Genomic DNA, 19,411 nt, shown 5'->3' with positions numbered 1-19,411 from the left:
GAGTGATATTTCTTGAGAGTAGAACCAACTTCACTCCAAATCCTTTTGTGTCTGTGTTTTTTTTAAAATATAGATTCCAGATTCCATTCTTGATTTGTGGATTCAGAATCCTTTTTTTGGAAAAGAGGTGACCTAGAATCATATTTTAAACAAGCTCCATTGGGAATTCTTATCTGTGAGGAAATTTAAAAACCCTGCCTGAGGGTTACCATTGACTCCCCTTCTCACTGAGGGTTACCATTGACTCCCCTTCTCACTAGTCCATTTCAGTTCTAATCAAATCCTTTTGACTTTTTAAAAATAATAGCTCTCAAATCAACTCCTTCTTTTCCATTTTAACAGCTAAGCTCTCGGCCAAAGTTCTGCCTTCACCATTTGGTTACTCTCCATACCTCCAATTTCCTATGACAACCCACTAACATCACTGCCCCAAAATGCTCTTTGCCATCCTTTTCTCAAAACTCTTCAATGATGACTCCCTACTGCCTAACCAGATGCAGTCTAAACTCTTTAGCCGGAAACAGTAGATAAATGTTAACCAAGCCTTTTCTTTACCAAGTTCTATCCCCACACAGAGATCATCAGAAAATTGCTTCTCTAGACATTACTTGTTCCCCTCAGAATTATGACAACGTTTGGAAGGCTCATAAGAAAAAGGGCTATGTAAAGTTTTCTCCATCTTCTAGACTCATTTCCTAGGTTATGATCTTTTCACTGCTTTGGTGCTTGTTTTTTAAAGATTTTTTTTTCCTCACAAGAAATGCAAATCCTTTTGGAAATGGACAGGTTGTTAGAAAGCCAAACATCCCCCAAGTCTGAAGTTCAAATGCATCCGTAACTGCTGTTTTGTCCAATAACTCTGCCCAGGTCAGCTTCTTTGCCCTTGCTTGGGCTCTTTACCCTGTTGGCAACAACTTTCCTCTCTTTTCTGGCTTAACGAAGCTCTTTCTGACTATGCCTAGGCTTCAAGTATCTTTCTTTTCCGAAGAACATCTGTAGCACTGACAGCAAGCCATTAACACCACTGCAATTCATCTCATATGATAATTTCTCTTTTAACGTACAGGATTACTAGTAACTTATATAAAGTCGGGCGATTCCTTAATCACAATTTAAAATGAAACAACAGGGCAGCTTTTGTCTGCCCTCCTTAGCTTAACCTTAATGTGAAATGAATTACTCTCTCCTGAGAATACGCATATGCCAGTTAAATGGGCATATTACATTACTCGTTTCCAACAAATACCAGACTGTATTAAATGGAAGAAAGCCCCAGTAGTTTATTCTCACGCAACGCGTTTGAATCCTGGTCCTCCCTCTCTCCAGGTCCAGGGTTAGGTTCGACTTTTCTTGCTCCCACCTAGGCAGGGGGGGCTTGTGTCCAGTTGAGGGTTCTCCCTCCACTGGGCGGGGGTCCGCGCCTGTATGGCCAGGGCGTGGACTGGCCCAGCCAGCTCTTCTGACAGCGCCTCATGGACCAGCCGATGCCTTTGTAGGGGGCTCAGTCCCTCAAAGCGAGAGCTCACCACCGCCACGCGGAAATGGGTCTCACTGCCCGGTGGGACCGCGTGGCCGCCGCTCTCATTACGCAGCTCCAGCACTTCGGGGTTCAGGGCCTGCTCCAACTTCGTGCGAATGGCAGCCTCGACGGGACCGATGACCCCTGATCCCGCGCTGCCCCGGGACATACAGACACGGCTGGCCATGGAGAACAGGCGTACGACCAGCTGCCCACTCAGCATCGGCTACGGCAGAGAGAAAGACGGGGGCAGTGAGGGTCAGGACCTCGCTCTTACTACCAGAGTCTCAACCACCCCAGCCCCCGCCTCCGGCCAGCGTCCACCCTGGGAGCCCGTCTAGACGACAGACAGTGAGATGCGAGGCACTGCCCCTTTCCTCTGTGTGACGTGGGGGATTGTGCCCTCCGCCGAGAGCAGCTGAAGGGCGGCGATGATTAGAGAGAGCCCGCGCTTCTAAGGGGATTCGCAAAGAATGAGCTGGAGGTTCCAAGAGTAGGGTGTATGCAACTCCGGGCTTTTGGTTGAGCCACTGTCCCTGTGCCCCCTCCCTGAACCCCAAACTGGACCCTTTCTACCTCGCACTCAGGCTTGGCTACCGCAGTTCCCCCTCTGGGACGGAACTCCTGACAACCCGGGCGAATGTAGATCTCGCGTACAGAGGCACTCTGGGAAATGGAGTCCTCGCTACGCGATAGAACAGGCAGGTGAGGGCTCACGGGAACTGTAGTCTCTGCTTGTCTCTTGAGGTCGTGCGTGCGTGCAGGCTCAGTCACTTTTGTGGTCTTTGCGACTCTTTGCGTCCCTAAGGAGACTGTAGCCCGCCAAATTCCTCTGTCCATGGGATTCTCCAGGCTAGACTATTGGAGCGGGTTGCCATGCCCTTCTCCAGGGGATCTTCCTGACCCAGGAATCGAATCCAGGTCTCCTACATTGCAGGCAGATTATTTATCATCTGAGCTATAGGGAAGATCCAGGTTTCCTGAGTCTTATGCATTGCAGCGCAGACAGATTCTTTTACCGCTGAGCAGCTGGAGAAGACCCTCTTGGGGTCCTAGGAGGTTCTGAACCTGAGACGTTGTGAAGAAAACGAGAATTCCTGCGCAATGGGGATTGATCCGTTTTATTGCCAATAGATCTTGTAGATCGATCCCTGGCTGGGGAAGCTACCCTGAAGTAGGAAGTGGCAACCCACTCCAGTATTCTTACCAGGATAATCACGTGGATCACTGCTGTATACTTAAGCATATATATTCTGAGACAAGGACATTTTCCTATATAACCACAATACCATTACCGCACCTAAGACATTTAACATTTGTTCAATACTATTATCTAATATACAGTTGATATTCAAATCTCCCCAGTTGTCTCATTAGAGCCTTTATTTTTTGAAAGTCAATCAAGGATCATGCATTGCATTTAGCCATCTTTAAATCTGTATTTTGCAAAGCTCCTTGGCTTCAGTGTGAGAACTGTAAAGGAGGTAATGGCACAAGCAGGAAGACCAGTTTGGAGTCTGGTGTAGCAGTCTAGGTGAGAATGTTGATGTCTTGGACCGTGGTGGTGGTGGAGGAGGTGGAGATGGAAAGAAATTGTGGGTACAAGGTATACATTAGGAGGGTAAAACCCATAGCGTGTGGTGATGGGCTAATTATGGGAGGGAAAGTATGAAGGATAATTATCAGCTTTGTGCATCAAGATGGATGGCATTTGTTCCTAAGATACAGAACTTTAGAAGAAGGGTTGGAAGGGTGGGGAAGGGGAAGACTAGGTGTCCATTTCTTTTTGGACTTGAGTTCAAAATGTCTTTATGATATCCAAGAAGATATGTCATGTTGGATATATGGTTGTGTGTGTGTATGCATTTTATTTTTAACTTTTTCTAAAGTGCTTTCAGAGCTACAGAAATTACAAATAACTACAAATTATACAAATAATTCTGTATACTGCTCACCCTGATACCCACATTATCCAAATACTAACATTTTATCATGATTGCTTTTATTTCTTCTCTATCTGCACATATATAATTGCGCTCTCTGTTGTGGCTGGGTCTCATCCAATCAGTTAAAGGCCTGAACAGAAAAGGCTAACCCTCTCTGAAAAAGAGTTCTTTCTGGCCTGATTGCCTTTGAACTGGGACACTGGCTTTTTTCCTGCCTTCAGACTTGAACTGAAACACTGGCACTTCCTGGGTCTCCAGCCTGTTGGCTTTTGACTGGCACTACGGCACTGCTTCTCTTGGTTCTCAGACCTTCGGGCTTGAACTGTAACTACACAATCAGCTCTCCTGGGTTTCCAGCTTGCTGACTCACCCTGCAGATCTAGGACTTGTCACCCTCCATTATCATGTGAGCCAACTGCTTATAATAAATCTCTCTCTCTCTTTTGCTTGTTTGCTCTTATATATATCTTTTTGTTCTGTTTCTCTGAAGAGCTCTAACAAAAATTTTTTTCTCACATAACTACAGTATAATTGTCAAATTTGGGACATTAACATTGATACAGTACTGCAGATTTTACTGAAAATTTGTCATTGTCCCATAACGTCCTTTATAGAAAATGAAAAAAAAAAAAAAAATCTGGGCCAGGATCTAGTCTAGGATCACATGCTGTATTCAGTTGTTATGTCTCTGTGGCCTCCATTAATGTGGAATAGTTTCTCAGTCTTTGTCTTTCATGATTGACATTTTTGAGGAGTACAGACCATCTGGGCTTTTCAGGTGGTGCTAGTGGTAAAGAACCCACCTGTCAATGCAGGAAACACAGGGTTTGATTCCTGGGCTGGGAAAATCCCCTGGAGGAGGGCATGGTAACCCACTCCAGTATTCTTGCCTGGAGAAGTCCACGGACAGAGGAGCCTGGTGGGCTACAGTCCATAGGATCGCAAGGAGTCTGACACAACTGAAGTGACTTAGCACGCACACACAGACCATTTATTTTGTTGAATATCCCTCAATTTGGGTTTCTCTAATGTTTCTTTCTGATTCAGATTTAGTATATACACTTTTGGCAGGAAAACTGCAGAAGTGATATTGAATCCTTCTCACTGAGCTAGTAAGGAGGCATATAATTTGCTTTGTCCTATTGTTAATAATTCTGATCAGTTAATTAAGGTATCTCTCAGAAAAAATTGTAAAATATTTTCCATTTGTAATTGTAGGAGATTTTTGAGTCTATGTAATATTCTGTTTGTCATTAAGATTTTGTTTATTAATTTTGGCATCTGAGAAGCAAGAGTTGAAATGAGATCATGGGCAGTGGAGGGGAGGTGGGAAAGTGGGAAGGAGGGGAGTGAAATCACCTGGGAAAAGGTATAAAGAGAGAAAATAAGATTTTCTTTAGAGGAACACTTTGGCTAGTGGCTATATTAGGGGAATAAAAAGAACTGAAGCAAAAAGAAAAGAGCCTTTAGCAGTAGTCTGGTGAAAGATAATCTGAGTGAAGACAGGAAATGGGCTAGAGAGAGAAGTAAAACAATTAGAATGATGTTAAAGAGATGGAATCTTTAGCACTTGTTTTTGGTGAGTGCCTTGTAATTTGTTAATCCAGTGACAGTGGTGGGGAATGGTGGGAGGATGCTTCGTTGGTGACAGGTACTATTCTAAATGAACTCTCAATTCTTGCAACAAGTCCATGAAGTAGCTACTGTTATTACTCTCGCTTTACCATTTTGAGGAAGCAGAGACCCTTACAGGTTAGATAACAAATTAATTAGTCAGTCTATGGTCATAGATCTAGTAAGCAAACTCAGGAGTCAGGCTGCAGAATTTGAACTCTTAACCACTAAGTTATTCTGCCTCCTAATCCAGCATTTTGGCCTCTCAGGTTCCAGCTCTGTACTAGGCTCCTTATATTTAATTCTCATTTATTCTAACAACTCTATTATGGTAGGGTATATTATTTTTCTTTAATTGATGAACTTCTATTGTATCTTCTGTCACTCTGGCTACCATAGTCTACTGTTGATAGCTAGCATCTGGAGAGTGGTTTGTTGACCAAAGGCCAACTATAATTGTTTCACAAATAAGTAAACCAAGGCTCAGAGGAATTTAGGCACTTGCTGCTGAAGGTCACACAGCCACTTATAAAGACATGATTAGAACCAAGGTCGGCCTTACTCAAAGTCTGTGCTCTTCATCCCTCCAAGCACACTACTTCACTAACGAGATTATGGGCTTCATGAAGCAAGCCTTGTTTCCTCCCTAATAGAGGGAGAGCTACAGAGCATATGAGAGGAGTGGAATTAGATTTAACACTTTAGATTTTATCTAGCTATAAATCCTTATTAGATAAGTCCAGATAGGCCAATACCCTACAAATTATATCAGCCTCAATTACTATCTATTGCTCCCTGGAGTTCCTTTCCCAGCATTCTTACCAGAGCCATTAAAATATATAACAGAGTAGGCCATTTATAAAAGCCGAACACCTTCACAAATAGACTGGATCTTAGCCCCTTTAACACCTCTGGGATTTTTAACTGAAAGCAACTGAATTCCTAAGGAGGCAATCTAGTTAATCAAACATTTAGTGCATTCGAGCTCCACTCCATCATTCCAACCATACTCCTTTCCACTTTTCCCCAACTCCACCCTTATCACCCCCATGCTGAGCTGCACATCATTCATGGCACAGCCAGGCCGTCCCACAGCTCCTTGCCATTGCACATAAAGTTGCCTTTAGCAAGAATGCTTTCGGTCTCCTCTTGACCCACAAAGTCGTCCTAATGGTTCCATGAGATATCACCTCCTCTTTCATGAAGCTTCCCTACTCCCACACATATAGCCTCAGTGTATCCACATCTCTTTGTTCATGTCCTGCTGATAGACTTAAAGCATTCTGTCCTGGGCTTTGACCTTGGTCTCACTTCCTTTCTGGGACCACTTCAAGGGTGAGACCATGTCGTCTTCACCTTTAAATCAGGAGTCCTTTATTCCTTCCACCTGGTTCTTAGAAGGGTAATAAACTTTTCTAAACTATTTCTCCAGCTCTCCCTAACAGAGGGAGGAAGCAAGGCTGGGCACAGTGACTTCATGAAGACCATAATCTCGTTAGTGAAGCAATGGACTTGGAGGGATGAAGAGCATAGACTTTGAGTGAGGCCGACCTTGGTTCTAATCATGTCTTTGTAAGTGGCTGTGTGACCTTCAGCAGCAAGTGCTTAAATTCCTCTGAGCCTTTGTTTCCTTAATTGTGAAACAATTTCGTTTGGCCTTTGGTATCCATGGGTTCTGAATCTGAGGATTCAACCAACTGTGGGTAGAAGATATTTGAAAAAAAAAACCCAGAAAGTTTCAAAAAGCAAAACTAGAATTTGCCCTGCCTTGGCAACTATGTATGTAGTTTTACATTTTGTTTACAACTATTTACATAACATTTACGTTGTATTAGTTTAAAGTATGTCTAGATTACTTTTAATACCTATCTGAGAGAATATGTGTAGGTTATATGCAAATACTACACCATTTTATAGGGCTTCCCTGTTGGCTCAGTGGTAAACAATTTGCAATGAAGGAGACCTGGGTTCATCCCTTGGAGCAGGGCACGGCAACCCACTGCAGTATTCTTGCCTGGAGAATCCCATGGACAGAGGAACCTGGCGGGCCACAGCCCATAGGGTTGCAAAGTTGGACACGACTAAAGCAGGGATCTTCCCAACCCAGGGATCAAACCCAGGTCTCTCGCATTGTGGGCGGAGTCTTTACCAGCTGAGCCACAAGGGAAGCCCAAGAATACTGGAGTAGGTAGCCTATCCCTTCTCCAGCACATCTTCCTGACCCAGGAATCAAACCGGGGTCTCCTGCATTGCAGACAGATTCTTTACCAACCGAGCTATGAGCTAAGCCCAACTTAGCAACTCACACACACCATTTTATGTAGAGACTTGAACATCTTCAGATTTTAGTATCCCCTGCGGGGTCCTGGTACCGAAGTATGACTGTATATCTAAATACTTCATAGGTAGCCCCTAGCACAGGGTTTATCTTATTGAACAAGGGTTCAATGTAATCTCTTTCCCCCTTCATCCTTCCAAGTAGCACAGTGTCACTGTAATGGAAGTAAAAACAGTTCAGAGATCAAAGAGAGTGGGAGGTCAGCTGGCCCCTCAAGCAGGGCCTTGAAGGTACTGGTACCAGAGTTGTTATGGGGTCTGTACTATTTCGTTCTGTGCTCTGTAGGCCTGAAAAGCTGACACTGTTAGAACTTCTGGAGAAGGAAATGGCAATGCACTCCAGTATTCTTCCCTGGAGAATCCCATGGACAGAGAAGCCTGGCAGACTACAGTCCATGGGGTTGCAACAGTCAGACATGACTTAGCGAGTAAACCACCACCATTAGAACTTCCAGAGTTGACTGGCTTCTTGGGGAGAAAGTTACACTAACAAAATACACAAGAAGTTGATGAGTTCAGAATGCAAATTAACTTTTAGTGATAGATAAATCTTCCCATACTAGTTCTTCCCTTCTCAGTTTCATATTTTAACCTTGAAATAGAATAATTTGAAAGTTGTTAATTGAGAGCAGAATCTGAGTTAACAGAGTTGAATAATCTTCGGAAATATTTCACCCCAGCTATGAGAACAAGCTGATGCTTTCACCAAGGAATTCTGTATAATAACTAAACCTTTGTGTCTAGCAAACACATAGTATTAGAGAGACGCAACACATTCCCACTGTAATCGCCCCATTAGATGCTCTGTGGACCATGTCTTTCCATTAATATATGCATCTTCTGAAATGCTATAATCAGTTTGGTTAGAATTATCTTCAGTTACATCCTACTATTGAGGAAGCACTCCCATTACTTTCGACTTGGTGGTTTCATAAATCTACACTAGCATTCTTACCAGGGGTAAGCTCTACAGATAGCTGATATTAACTGTTTTAACTTACAGGGTCAGCTTTCCTCCATTTTCTAGAGGCATCTCATTACAGATGTCTTTGTATCAGTCTCAATTATCTGTGTAGCCATTGCCTGATAGTTAGCATGTACTCAGTAAATGTCAGTTGGGCAAAGCTGAGGATAAAAAGAGGAACACTATAAAAGAGCTCAGGAAGTAAAAATTTAAGTCTATTCTTTTCTCTATAGCATTCTACCTTCTGGCCTTGATAGCGACAAAGTAAAGGAACAAATTAATCCCACTAGAGGATTGTAAGTAAAGAAAAATGTATGGGAAACCCCTGTAAGTTAATGATCATGCAAGAATTCAGGTTTGCTTAACTTCAAAACCAAGCAGGCTTGCTTAGCAACAAAACCACATAACAAAAACCCCCAAACAATAAAACAATGGTGGCATGAGACCCACATCCTGCCCAGTGAGCTCAGCAAACTGATTCTTAGGACAAACTTCTCTGCACATATTAAAAACAAACAAAAAATATAAGGAAAGGGTGACATTAAACTGAAACTTGAGATGACTCACCACTTTTAGTATATGTTACTGTCTTTTCCAAACAGGAAAAGGAGTACACATCAAGGCTGTATATTGTCACCTTGCTTATTTAACTTACATGCAGAGTACATCATGAGAAACGCAGGGCTGGAAGAAGCACAAGCTGGAATCAAGATTTCCGGGAGAAATAGCAATAACCTCAGATATGCAGATGACACCACCCTTATGGCAGAAAGTGAAGAGGACCTAAAAAGCCTCTTGATGAAAGTGAAAGAGGAGAGTGAAAAAGTTGGCTTAAAGCTCAACATTCAGAAAACTAAGATCATGGCATCTGGTCCCACCACTTCATGGCAAATAGATGGGGAAACAGAGGAAACAGCAGCTGACTATTTTTGGGGGCTGCAAAATCACAGCAGATGGTGATTGCAGCCATGAAATTAAAAGACGCTTACTCCTTGGAAAGAAAGTTATGACCAACCTAGACAGCATATTGAAAAGCAGAGAGATTACTTTGCCAACAAAGGTCCATCTAGTCAAGGCTATGGTTTTTCCAGTGGTCATGTAAGGATGTGAGAGTTGGACTGTGAAGAAAGCTGAGCGCTGAAGAACTGAGGCTTTTGAACTATGGTGTTGGAGAAGACTCTTGCGAGTCCCTTAGACTGCAAGGAGATCCAACCAGTCCATCCTAAAGGAGATCAGTCCTGGGTGTTCTTTGGAAGGACTGATGCTGAAGCTCCAATACTTTGGCCACCTCATGTGAAGAGTTGACTCATTGATAAAGACCCTGATGCCAGGAGAAGGGGTCAACAGAGGATGAGATGGCTGGATGGCATCACCGACTTGATGGACATGAGTTTGGGTAAACTCCGGGAGTTGGTGATGGACAGAGAGGCCTGGTGTGCTGCAGTTCATGGGGTCCCAGAGTCAGACACAACCGAGCAACTGAACTGAACTGCCTTTTTGCTCATTTTTATCATGCCGTGACAGTCCCAGGTTGACCATGTAGGGAAGAGAAAACGCCCCTGCGGATGTGGAGGAGGGACTGGTTATGGAAGCTTGATATCCACTCAAGAATGAGGAAGAAGGTAGTCTCCCTGCCCCCCTTTTTCTTTGATTATAAAACTGCAACCCACTTAAATTCTCAGGGCATGGCACCCTCTCATCCTTCCACTTGTAAGCCTCATAAATGCCCTATTTTAATAAATCACCTTTTAATCTATCAATTTGCCTCTTGCTGAATTCTTTCTGCACTTAGACAAAGAATGGAAGCTTGGAAGCTCTGCAGAGCCCCAAAGACATTTCAGCGGTTTCAACTTTGTGGGATATTTAGAAAAGAGTGAAAATGGTGTGCAGATGTAGAACTCCCAGGCATGGGAGGCTGAGGAGGAAGAAATGGAACTTTCAGGAAAGATTTCTCTGGAAGGTTAAGTGGAGGATTGGGCAAAGGAGTCTCTAGGGACTGTTGTTGAGTCTAAGATCATGGAGGAAATGGCTGAAGTTAAAGAAATAACCGTGCATATTATGCTGTTCTCTTTGCGATCCCATGGACTGCAGCACGCCAGGCCTCCCTGTCCATCACCAACTCCCGGAGTTTACTCAAACTCATGTCCATTGAGCTGATGATGCCATCCAACCATCTCATCCTCTGTCGTCCCCTTCTCCTCTCGCCTTCAATCTTTCCCAGCATCAGGGTCTTTTCCAGTGAGTCAGCTCTTCGCATCAGGTGGCCAAAGTATTGGGGTTTCACCTTCAACATCAGTCCCTCCAATGAATACTCAGGAATATTCATGAATATATGCTGTAAGATACAGGAAACTGTAGATGTTAGCTCAGGTACCGGGCAGACTGTTGGTGCAATTCAGGAAAAGAACAAAGAGAGGGGAGCTGGGCGGGGGGGGGCGGGTGGTGGTGGGGTGTGTGTGTGTGACTGGATGAGTTTGCTTTTGGCTAGGTTTTGGGTAGGTTATGAGTTATTGGTACAGATAAGTTGAAGTATCCAGTAAACAGGTATATAGGCCTGAGCTTCTGCAACAAGTACTAGTTGAAAGCACGGAATTGGGTACGACTTCAGGAAGACTGAAGAATGGAGGTGCGCGGAAAAGGCGAGTAGGGAGGCAGAGCCGAGCTGAACACTGGGATTTAAACACGGGCAGAGGAAAAGAAGGAAAGACGGAGGGCGACGTTTTGAAGGCCAAGGGAAAGACGCCTTCAAGTTGAGGGCGGTTCGCGACGCCTCCTGGAGATCAAGAGGAAGATGACATCCTATTGTGGGCTTCCCTAGTGGCTCAGACCGTAAGGAATCCACCTGCCTGCAATGCTGGAGACCCGGATTCGATCTCTGGGTCGGGAAGATCCCCTGAGAAGGAAATGGCCCTCGGTTAAACCGGAGTCTGAGGTACAGAAACGGGTGGGGGTGGGGCGAAGCCACACCTCAGGCAACAAAATCGAAAGAAGAGGCCTCAGTAGTTCTACATTTTTTAAGGTAGTCTGGCTTTGACAAGCCAGAAAAGGAGGAACTTAGTAACTTAAGGTTTCAAGGGATAATTAGCTTCAGAATTCGGGACCCTCGAGTGGGAGTAACTGCCATCTGCTAAAGGCTCTCCGCAGCCCTTTAGGATCCTTTCTGGGATTTCCCTTGGTGTAAACCGGAAAAAACCTACCATCCCTAAGCTAGAAAAAAATTACCACTCAGTAAATAAACCAAAACAGAAGAGCGTTTTGTTTGAAAGCCTTCACTTTAAAAACACTGGCATGCAAATAAAGGGCTTTAATGTGGCTCACAACGATTGGTAGGTACTTATAGAAGCCGTCATTTCCTCGTAGCGCAAGATGCAAACGAAGAGTCTGCTTTTCGCTTTCCTATTGGCTGTTCGATCGGACTCCGCTTTTAGCCAATCGAACCACTTCCCTTCACCCCTCCCGGTAGCTCTTATAAATTACATCAAATTGGTTATCCTTGCCATATCCTTCTCCTTGAAAAAGAAGCTGTAACTGCAGTTTTAGCAGTAATGTCAGGCCGCGGAAAGCAGGGAGGCAAAGCTCGGGCCAAGGCTAAGTCGCGCTCATCCCGCGCTGGCCTTCAGTTCCCCGTAGGGCGAGTGCACCGCCTGCTGCGCAAAGGCAACTACGCCGAAAGGGTGGGGGCCGGCGCGCCGGTGTACTTGGCGGCAGTGCTGGAGTACCTGACCGCGGAAATCCTGGAGCTGGCGGGCAACGCCGCCCGAGACAACAAGAAGACGCGCATCATCCCTCGCCATTTGCAACTGGCCGTGAGAAATGATGAGGAGCTCAACAAGTTACTCGGGGGTGTCACTATTGCCCAGGGCGGTGTCTTACCCAACATCCAGGCAGTCTTATTGCCCAAAAAAACGGAGAGTCACAAGCCTGGCAAGAATAAGTAATTAAGAGGCTTGATACCATCCCCACTCACCCCAAAGGCTCTTTTAAGAGCCACCACCAAAGTGTCAAAATAAAGGGCTGATCACAAAACAGCGCATTAGCTCTTTTTTTGAAAACTTGGGTGGCTCTAAAAAGAGCCTTTGTTCTTTGGTTTACTTTGTAAGGCTTTATTTGCTTTTGGCCTTATGGCTTTCGGTTTTCTTTGGTAATAGAACGGCTTGGATGTTGGGCAGAACGCCGCCCTGGGCGATGGTGACCTTGCCCAACAGCTTGTTCAGCTCTTCGTCGTTGCGGATGGCCAGCTGCAGGTGACGAGGGATGATGCGCGTTTTCTTGTTGTCTCGCGCCGCGTTGCCGGCCAGCTCCAGGATCTCGGCAGTCAGGTACTCCAGGACCGCCGCCATGTAGACGGGCGCGCCGGCCCCCACCCGCTCAGCGTAGTTGCCTTTGCGCAGCAGGCGGTGCACCCGCCCTACCGGGAACTGCAAGCCTGCGCGGGACGAACGCGACTTGGCCTTTGCGCGGGCCTTGCCTCCCTGCTTTCCGCGACCAGACATGGCTAAAGATAAACGTAGTACAGTTAAAGATCAGATCCCCTGGTCAAACGATTTAAAATATCAACGCTTGGAAAGCCTTTATAAGTTTCCCGAGGGGTGGGGTCAGGAACGAGCTTTTCATTGGTCCCAAATTGGCTCCTGAAACGGCCAATAAGGTTAAAGAGTCGGTGTTGTTCTGTAGCTATTACTGATAACGTAAGGTCTCTCCGCGGACCAATGGAAACGTAAGACTTTTGGAGCCTTAATTTGCATGCGGTGGTTATAAATGGATCAGGCCCGCCCATCCTCATACCTGTTTTTTTGCCAAACGGTGTTGTTCCACAATGCCTGAGCCGGCAAAATCCGCTCCCGCGCCCAAGAAGGGCTCCAAGAAAGCCGTCACTAAAGCCCAGAAAAAGGACGGCAAGAAGCGCAAGCGCAGCCGCAAGGAGAGCTATTCCATCTACGTGTACAAGGTGCTGAAGCAGGTGCACCCGGACACCGGCATCTCGTCCAAGGCCATGGGCATCATGAACTCGTTTGTCAACGACATCTTCGAGCGCATCGCGGGCGAAGCGTCGCGCTTGGCGCATTACAACAAGCGCTCGACCATCACGTCCCGGGAGATCCAGACGGCCGTGCGCCTGCTGCTGCCCGGCGAGCTGGCGAAGCACGCCGTGTCCGAGGGCACCAAGGCGGTCACCAAGTACACCAGCTCCAAGTGAGTCCCTGCCGGGACGCGGCGCTCGCACGAGTCGCAAAGCCGCTTGATTTTCCAAAGGCTCTTTTCAGAGCCACCCACCTAATCACCAGAAAAGAGCCTTGTTCACTTGTTTTTTCCTCAGTTCCTCACAAAGTAAGTTACTCTAGTTGGCTAAAAGTAATGGAAGATGACACACGGAGCTTTTTAAGCCCTTATGACTTAAGATTCCTGGCGCGTGACTGGCTTTGCTTTTGAATCTAGGGCGCGTCTTAACCCTCACTGCTGCTTAGCTTTCGTATGAGTCAGTTCTAAATTAGGATACTGAGACTGCTCCTAGACTTGTGTCCTGGTGGCTCTGTTGGGTACGTTTCACCGGTGTTCCAAAACGAAGTGAGTGATTTTAGCTATCCACGTTTAAGAAAGAACCCCAGGACACGACCAAGCCCGGGTCTTCCGAACACTGCGTCACAGCCCTGAAGAATTACACGAGTTTGGCAGCTGCGTGGGAGCCGGATCACCAGTTAGGCCCTTGCGATGAGGCTTCTTGTGGACACCGCGGTTCGGGATACTTCGTACTGAGCCCGCGCTGCCTGGTCTCAGCCTTCCCCTGATTGGACATGAATATTCAAAATCTCCCGCCGCTCCGGAATTCATAGGTTCTGGTTTGCTCCGCTCACTTTGGCGCTGTGAGATTCCTGTTATTTCCTGGTTTGTGAATCATTTTTGCTTTTAATTCTTTTCTCGACATATTTAGGCGTCAAGTCACTGCAAGGCGCTAGTCATTTTAGTTTGGTCTCAAACGTCACCTCTCAGACACCTTCGGGAAGTTGCGCCTCTCCTTCCTGTCTCTGGTCCCTCACTATTTTATCTTCCTCCTAGCAGCTGTCAGAAATTGTTTTGCTATTAATAGTTGGTTTTTTTCCCCTTGTTTACCATTTTCTTGAAGACCTTAACAAACTTTATTGGTTTAGTTTTCGTCTATATCGTCCCCGCCAACGAGTGCTTGGCACACAGTGGACACTTAAGTACTTACTGAATTAGTATTAAATTTATTTTTCTGTCCCTCTTTTAAAAATCGCTTTCATGGATGGATGGATGCGGTTCATTTCCATTAGATGTATGTGAAGACATGATGAAAATGGAAATGTTTCTGAGCTTTCCCAAGTTGGCTATGGTCACCTCAGGGCAACAGCTGGGAGGAGGGCTGTATTTGTGTGTGTGTTTATGCTAAGGAGGAGGTGGCAGTCCTTCCTTTATGCTTTTCAGTTTGGTCTAATCTTCTGGATTTTCATTCAATTCAGAACATTGCTCCCTGGAAAATCCTTTTCCTTTCTTCATTTATGACACCCTCCTTCCATCCTGATCTTTTGTTCCCCACTGAGATGAACTTTTCATTTACATTCAGTTTGATTTGCTCTTCAGGCGGCCCTATAAAATAGACGAGGTTGGGGCTTCCCTGGTGGCTCTGGTAAAGAATCCGCCTGCCAGTGCATAAGACACAGGTTCGATCCCTGATCCAGGAAGATCCCAGAGAGGGAAAAAAAAATAGAGAATGTTAATATTCCTTTAAAAATCAGGTTGAGAGTTGAGTGGTCACTGGTCATGCAGCTAACATTGTCCAACTTTGTACCCTCAGATGCAAGGACGATTGCATTTTAGTTTTATTTTATTGTAATTATGGAATGTTGTATTTTTCTGTCCAAGCCTTGATTCTGCTGATAATGGCACTGATGGCCTAATCAGCTATTCAACTCTGCTTTTGGATAAGGGGTCCTGGAGTTGATTGCAGGGGCTTCATGAATCCAAATGGACTCCAGACATTATCAGAGACTAAATAAATCGTAATGTTTCTTACATGTGTGTTTTCAAATGTGTGTATATGCTATTATTGTTAATAAATTTACCAGTTAATTTAAAAGCTTGGCTGTATTCTTTTATCAGTAATATATTTTCTAACTAAATAGGTAAAATCACTACTGGGTCTAAGCAAATGTATAGAGATGTTTGACTGCCTCTGACCTGGAAGGTGAATATTTATAAACCATCAACCAAATTTGCTTTTACTACAGAAGGGTATTGGGGTGAAATAGTCTTTTAGGAGGACACTGTTAATGCTTAGTAACTGAAAAATGCATGAGCACAAAATGAAACAAAGGTCATGACCACAAACAAGCACTATAAATAGAGAAAAAATAGTTACTAACAAAGTTTAGAAAACACATTTAGTATGTGTCTCTTGGATGTTTTTCTAGGTCCTTCACACCTATTGACTCATTTAATCCTCACAAGAACTTTATGAAATAGTTACCACTATTGTCTCCCACTTTACAGATGAGGAAACAGGCATAGAAAGGCTTCTCAGAAACTCTCAAAGAATAGTTAGTTCAATGTTTCAGGGACTTGAGAAAGTAAGATCCAAAGTAAGATCCCTCTCCAAAAACCTGTATTTGTGGCGAAATACTTATGCTTTAAAATTATATCACCTACTTTAATTTCAGGATGCACCGTGGGTATAAGTCTATGATGGAGGTGGTGGCTGAAAGACTTGAGGTGGTAGTAGTGGTGGCTGAAAGTCTCTGTGTGGAGGGCTCTCATTTTCCATTCCAGAGGCCATAGCTCAACTCTGTTTAGTTTGTCCCCATAGTCATAGGATGGAGAAGGCAATGGCACCCCACTCCATTACTCTTGCTTGGAAAATCCCGTGGATGGAGGTGCCTGGTAGGCTGCAGTCCATGGGGTCGCACAGAGTCAGACACGACTGAAGCAACTTAGCAGCAGCAGCGGAGTCATAAGGCTCACCAGCTGAAATACTTTTACTGAGATAAGAGAGCTTTGGTAACTGGTTGTAGGCTCCTCCTGGGCATGATGTTTACTAGGAAGGAAGTTATAAAGTGAGGAAGGGGAAAGAAGTGTTATAGTTGATATTTTAACTCTGGAGAGGAGGTGATTATTGATGGTCAGATTTATCCTCCTAAAGATCCTCTTTGATTTCTTCTTTCTCCTTCTCAAACATCTCTATACATTTGATTAGTGAAGTGAAAGTCACTCAGTCGTGTCCAACTCTTTGCCACCCTGTGGACTAGACAGTCGGCGGAATTCTCCAGGCCAGAATACTGGAGTGGGTTGCCATTTCCTTCTCCAGGGGATCTTCCCAACTCAGGGATCAAACCAGGTCTCCTGCATTGCAGCCAGATTCTTTACCAGCTGAGCCACGAGAGAAGCCCAAGTTGGAGTTAGTAACAATACTTGTTATAAAAATACTTGCTTCTACTTAGCACTTAAACTGTTTAGTTGTCCTCTGCTGAGTGGTTTACATGCATTGCCTCATTTAATCTTCACAGCCACCACTTAAGATAGGTTCTGTTCTTATTATTTTATAGGTAAAGGAAATTGAATCTCAGAGAAATTAAATAACTTGTCCAGGATCATTTCAGAAGTAAGTGGTGGAACTACAACCCAATGTACACTTTGATATTCAGGGCCCTCCATAATCTGCTTCTTCCTTCTTTCACAGCTCTTATCTCCTACTGCTATACATACAGGTTTTCTGCTCTATCACCTTCCCCTAAACCCATTTGCTCTTTCCCGGGACCATACTGCACTGCTCTTTCTTTCTGGCCAAGCCAGAGCTTTCTTTCAAGCCAAGGCCATAATCTTCCACCCCAAATGACACCTCTCAATTAATTTCTCTACCTTCATCTCTTCTTTAAAAATAGTAACAAACTGTTTACTACAGTAATTGGCATACAATAAACTGTACATGTTTAAAATACAATTTAAGTTTAGACATATGTATATACCCATGAAAACATCACTACAATCATCATAATGGACATTCCATTTCCCCCCCTCCCCCACCCTCCATAAAAGGTTTCTTTATGCTCCTTTTATAATTCTTCCCTCCTGCCCACTTCATCAGTGTCCTCCTTTGGCTCTGTTCCTGCCCTCAGGGAACCACTGGTTTGCTTTATATCATTATAGTTTGTATCATACAGTGGGTATCATTTGTATCTGGCTTCTTTCACTCAGCGTAAGATTCGTTCATATTTAGGTGCAGGTATCAGTAGTTCATTCCTTTGTATTGGTGAGTTGTAGTCCATTTTATGGCCTCAATTGATAATTTCAGTCACTTGATGGATAGTTGTGTTGTTTCCAGTCCTTTCTTCACCTTTTCTTTTCTCCCCTCCTTGGCTTCTCCACATGGCAAGTGAGATCTTAGCTCCCCAGTCAGGGATGGAACCTGTGCCCACTCCAGTGAAAGCATGGAGTGTTAACCACTGGACTGCCAGGGAAGCCACCTTCCTCCACTTTTTAATGCATTCCAACTTTGTGTCATGATGGTTCCACAGTAAAATTTCTGCCTTCAAATGGGAAGGAATTCAGAAGGGGGATAAGGCATATACACAAATAGCTATTCTATTCAAGTAGGACAAAGTATTAGGGTTTCACTTCTGTTATCCTAGGCTCAAAATCTCTCTAATCCATTTTATGTCCTGTGACTAAAGTCGTAGACTATAGCACAGACCTGACCGTATCACCTACCTGCTCACAAACCTCCAGTGGCCTGCCTTACAGCCATAGTTTGGCCTTCAAAAGAAAAAAGAAAGGAAGTCTGGATAACTCTGGTCCTTTAAAAAGGAGGCTAACATTGATTACAATATGGCTAATCAGTGACTGTGGCACAGGGAGTAAGCCTGAGGGGCAGCTCTGTTCGGGTTGCAAACTTGACCTCTAGCTTAAAGACTATCCCTGTGACTAGGGAGACTGGGTTTAATCATTCATTTAGTATAGGTGATTGAAAATCTGTATCTGCTTATTTTATAAATAATTATTATCTAGTCCCTGATGGCTCAGTGGTGAAGAATCTGCTTGCCAATTCAGGAGGCGCAAGAGAATTGGGTTCAATCCCCGGGTGGAGAAGATCCCCTGGAGAAGGAAATGGCAACTCATTCTAGTATTCTTGCCTGAGAAATCCCATGGACAGAGGAGTCTGACGGGCTATGGGGTCACGAAAGAGTCGACACGACTTAGGAAGTAAACAACAACCTGGATTGAAAACCAAGGCTGCTTCTCTGCATCAGAATGATTTAGGTTGTCTGGGCAGGAAGAGGATATTTCATGCTTACTGATAAGATTTCACACAAAAAAAGTTCTGTTAATCTAGGATTTTTAAGAGAACATGGTTTCTCAGTGAGTAAGAAAGCTGTGGTCACTCAAGGGGATTCTGATTCTTTGTAGCTACAGTTATATGTCCTTGGGACTTGTGTTTCCTCTAATTCTTTGACTAGATTATCCCAGCCTGATGAATGGCAGAACAGATTTTTTACTTTCTCAGAATGCATGTAAGTGGTATTGTGTTTTATATTTTATTCTATTTTTTACCTTCTCCCTTTCTAACCTATATTTTAAACATTGACCTTTGCCTCTCTACTCCCACAAGACATTTGCATCTCTCTTTGCTATCCATGTTGTGATATAAATGTGCACTCTGTTGACTGAAGTACTGCACTAAACTTCAAGAAGTACAAACAGCACACTTTATCCCCCTCTCTCCCAGTGAAAAGCACCCACATTTGCTCCAATTCCCCAACATCACAAAAATGCTGTTATAAACATCATTGTTCATTCCCTTATATAAACCTAGCCTATCCCTAATTTTGCATTTGAGGTCCCTGAAACTGGTCCTTAATGTCCCTAGCATGAAAAGCTCACTTCTCCTTATTGCCTTTTGTCTGTGCTACATGTTTGTTTTCACCGCCCCTTCTGCCTGGATTACACCACCTTCCTTAGCCCACAATCTGAACATGTCTCAAATCCTAAATATTCTTGAGAACGCACCTCAAATATCACCTCCTA

General features: G+C 44.4%; 4 protein-coding genes across 4 annotated transcripts; 2 read left to right on the top strand and 2 right to left on the bottom strand.

Moving 5' to 3' along the window:
• Window positions 1-1,255: 1,255 nt before the first annotated feature.
• Window positions 1,256-2,230, bottom strand: BOLA1 (bolA family member 1). The gene is made up of 2 exons (XM_043457144.1): window positions 2,096-2,230; window positions 1,256-1,745 (listed from the first exon to the last, which is right to left on the bottom strand). The coding sequence occupies exon 2, from the start codon at window positions 1,740-1,742 to the stop codon at window positions 1,335-1,337; it is 408 nt and encodes a 135-aa protein (XP_043313079.1). The 5' UTR covers window positions 1,743-1,745; window positions 2,096-2,230; the 3' UTR covers window positions 1,256-1,334.
• Window positions 2,231-11,865: 9,635 nt separating this feature from the next.
• Window positions 11,866-12,403, top strand: LOC122434011 (histone H2A type 2-B). Its single transcript, XM_043457132.1, has one exon. The coding sequence runs from the start codon at window positions 11,926-11,928 to the stop codon at window positions 12,316-12,318; it is 393 nt and encodes a 130-aa protein (XP_043313067.1). The 5' UTR covers window positions 11,866-11,925; the 3' UTR covers window positions 12,319-12,403.
• Window positions 12,404-12,462: 59 nt separating this feature from the next.
• Window positions 12,463-12,936, bottom strand: LOC122433995 (histone H2A type 2-C). Its single transcript, XM_043457107.1, has one exon. It carries the CDS (start codon window positions 12,871-12,873, stop codon window positions 12,484-12,486), a length of 390 nt encoding a protein of 129 aa, XP_043313042.1. The 5' UTR covers window positions 12,874-12,936; the 3' UTR covers window positions 12,463-12,483.
• A 223-nt stretch (window positions 12,937-13,159) lies between these two features.
• On the top strand, window positions 13,160-15,473 carry LOC122434005 (histone H2B type 2-E). Its single transcript, XM_043457120.1, has one exon. The coding sequence runs from the start codon at window positions 13,197-13,199 to the stop codon at window positions 13,575-13,577; it is 381 nt and encodes a 126-aa protein (XP_043313055.1). The 5' UTR covers window positions 13,160-13,196; the 3' UTR covers window positions 13,578-15,473.
• Window positions 15,474-19,411: the final 3,938 nt, after the last annotated feature.

Source organism: Cervus canadensis, chromosome 2 (genome assembly GCF_019320065.1).
Source record: "Cervus canadensis isolate Bull #8, Minnesota chromosome 2, ASM1932006v1, whole genome shotgun sequence".
Taxonomy (NCBI): domain Eukaryota; kingdom Metazoa; phylum Chordata; class Mammalia; order Artiodactyla; family Cervidae; genus Cervus; species Cervus canadensis.
This window is presented reverse-complemented; position numbering and strand designations above follow the sequence as displayed.

What these genes read in the sequence shown, in the direction of transcription:
- LOC122434005 (XM_043457120.1), top strand. Translation starts at nt 13,197, where the DNA reads ATGCCTGAGCCGGCAAAATCCGCTCCCGCGCCCAAGAAGGGCTCCAAG.
- BOLA1 (XM_043457144.1), bottom strand. Translation starts at nt 1,742, where the DNA reads ATGCTGAGTGGGCAGCTGGTCGTACGCCTGTTCTCCATGGCCAGCCGT.
- LOC122433995 (XM_043457107.1), bottom strand. Translation starts at nt 12,873, where the DNA reads ATGTCTGGTCGCGGAAAGCAGGGAGGCAAGGCCCGCGCAAAGGCCAAG.
- LOC122434011 (XM_043457132.1), top strand. Translation starts at nt 11,926, where the DNA reads ATGTCAGGCCGCGGAAAGCAGGGAGGCAAAGCTCGGGCCAAGGCTAAG.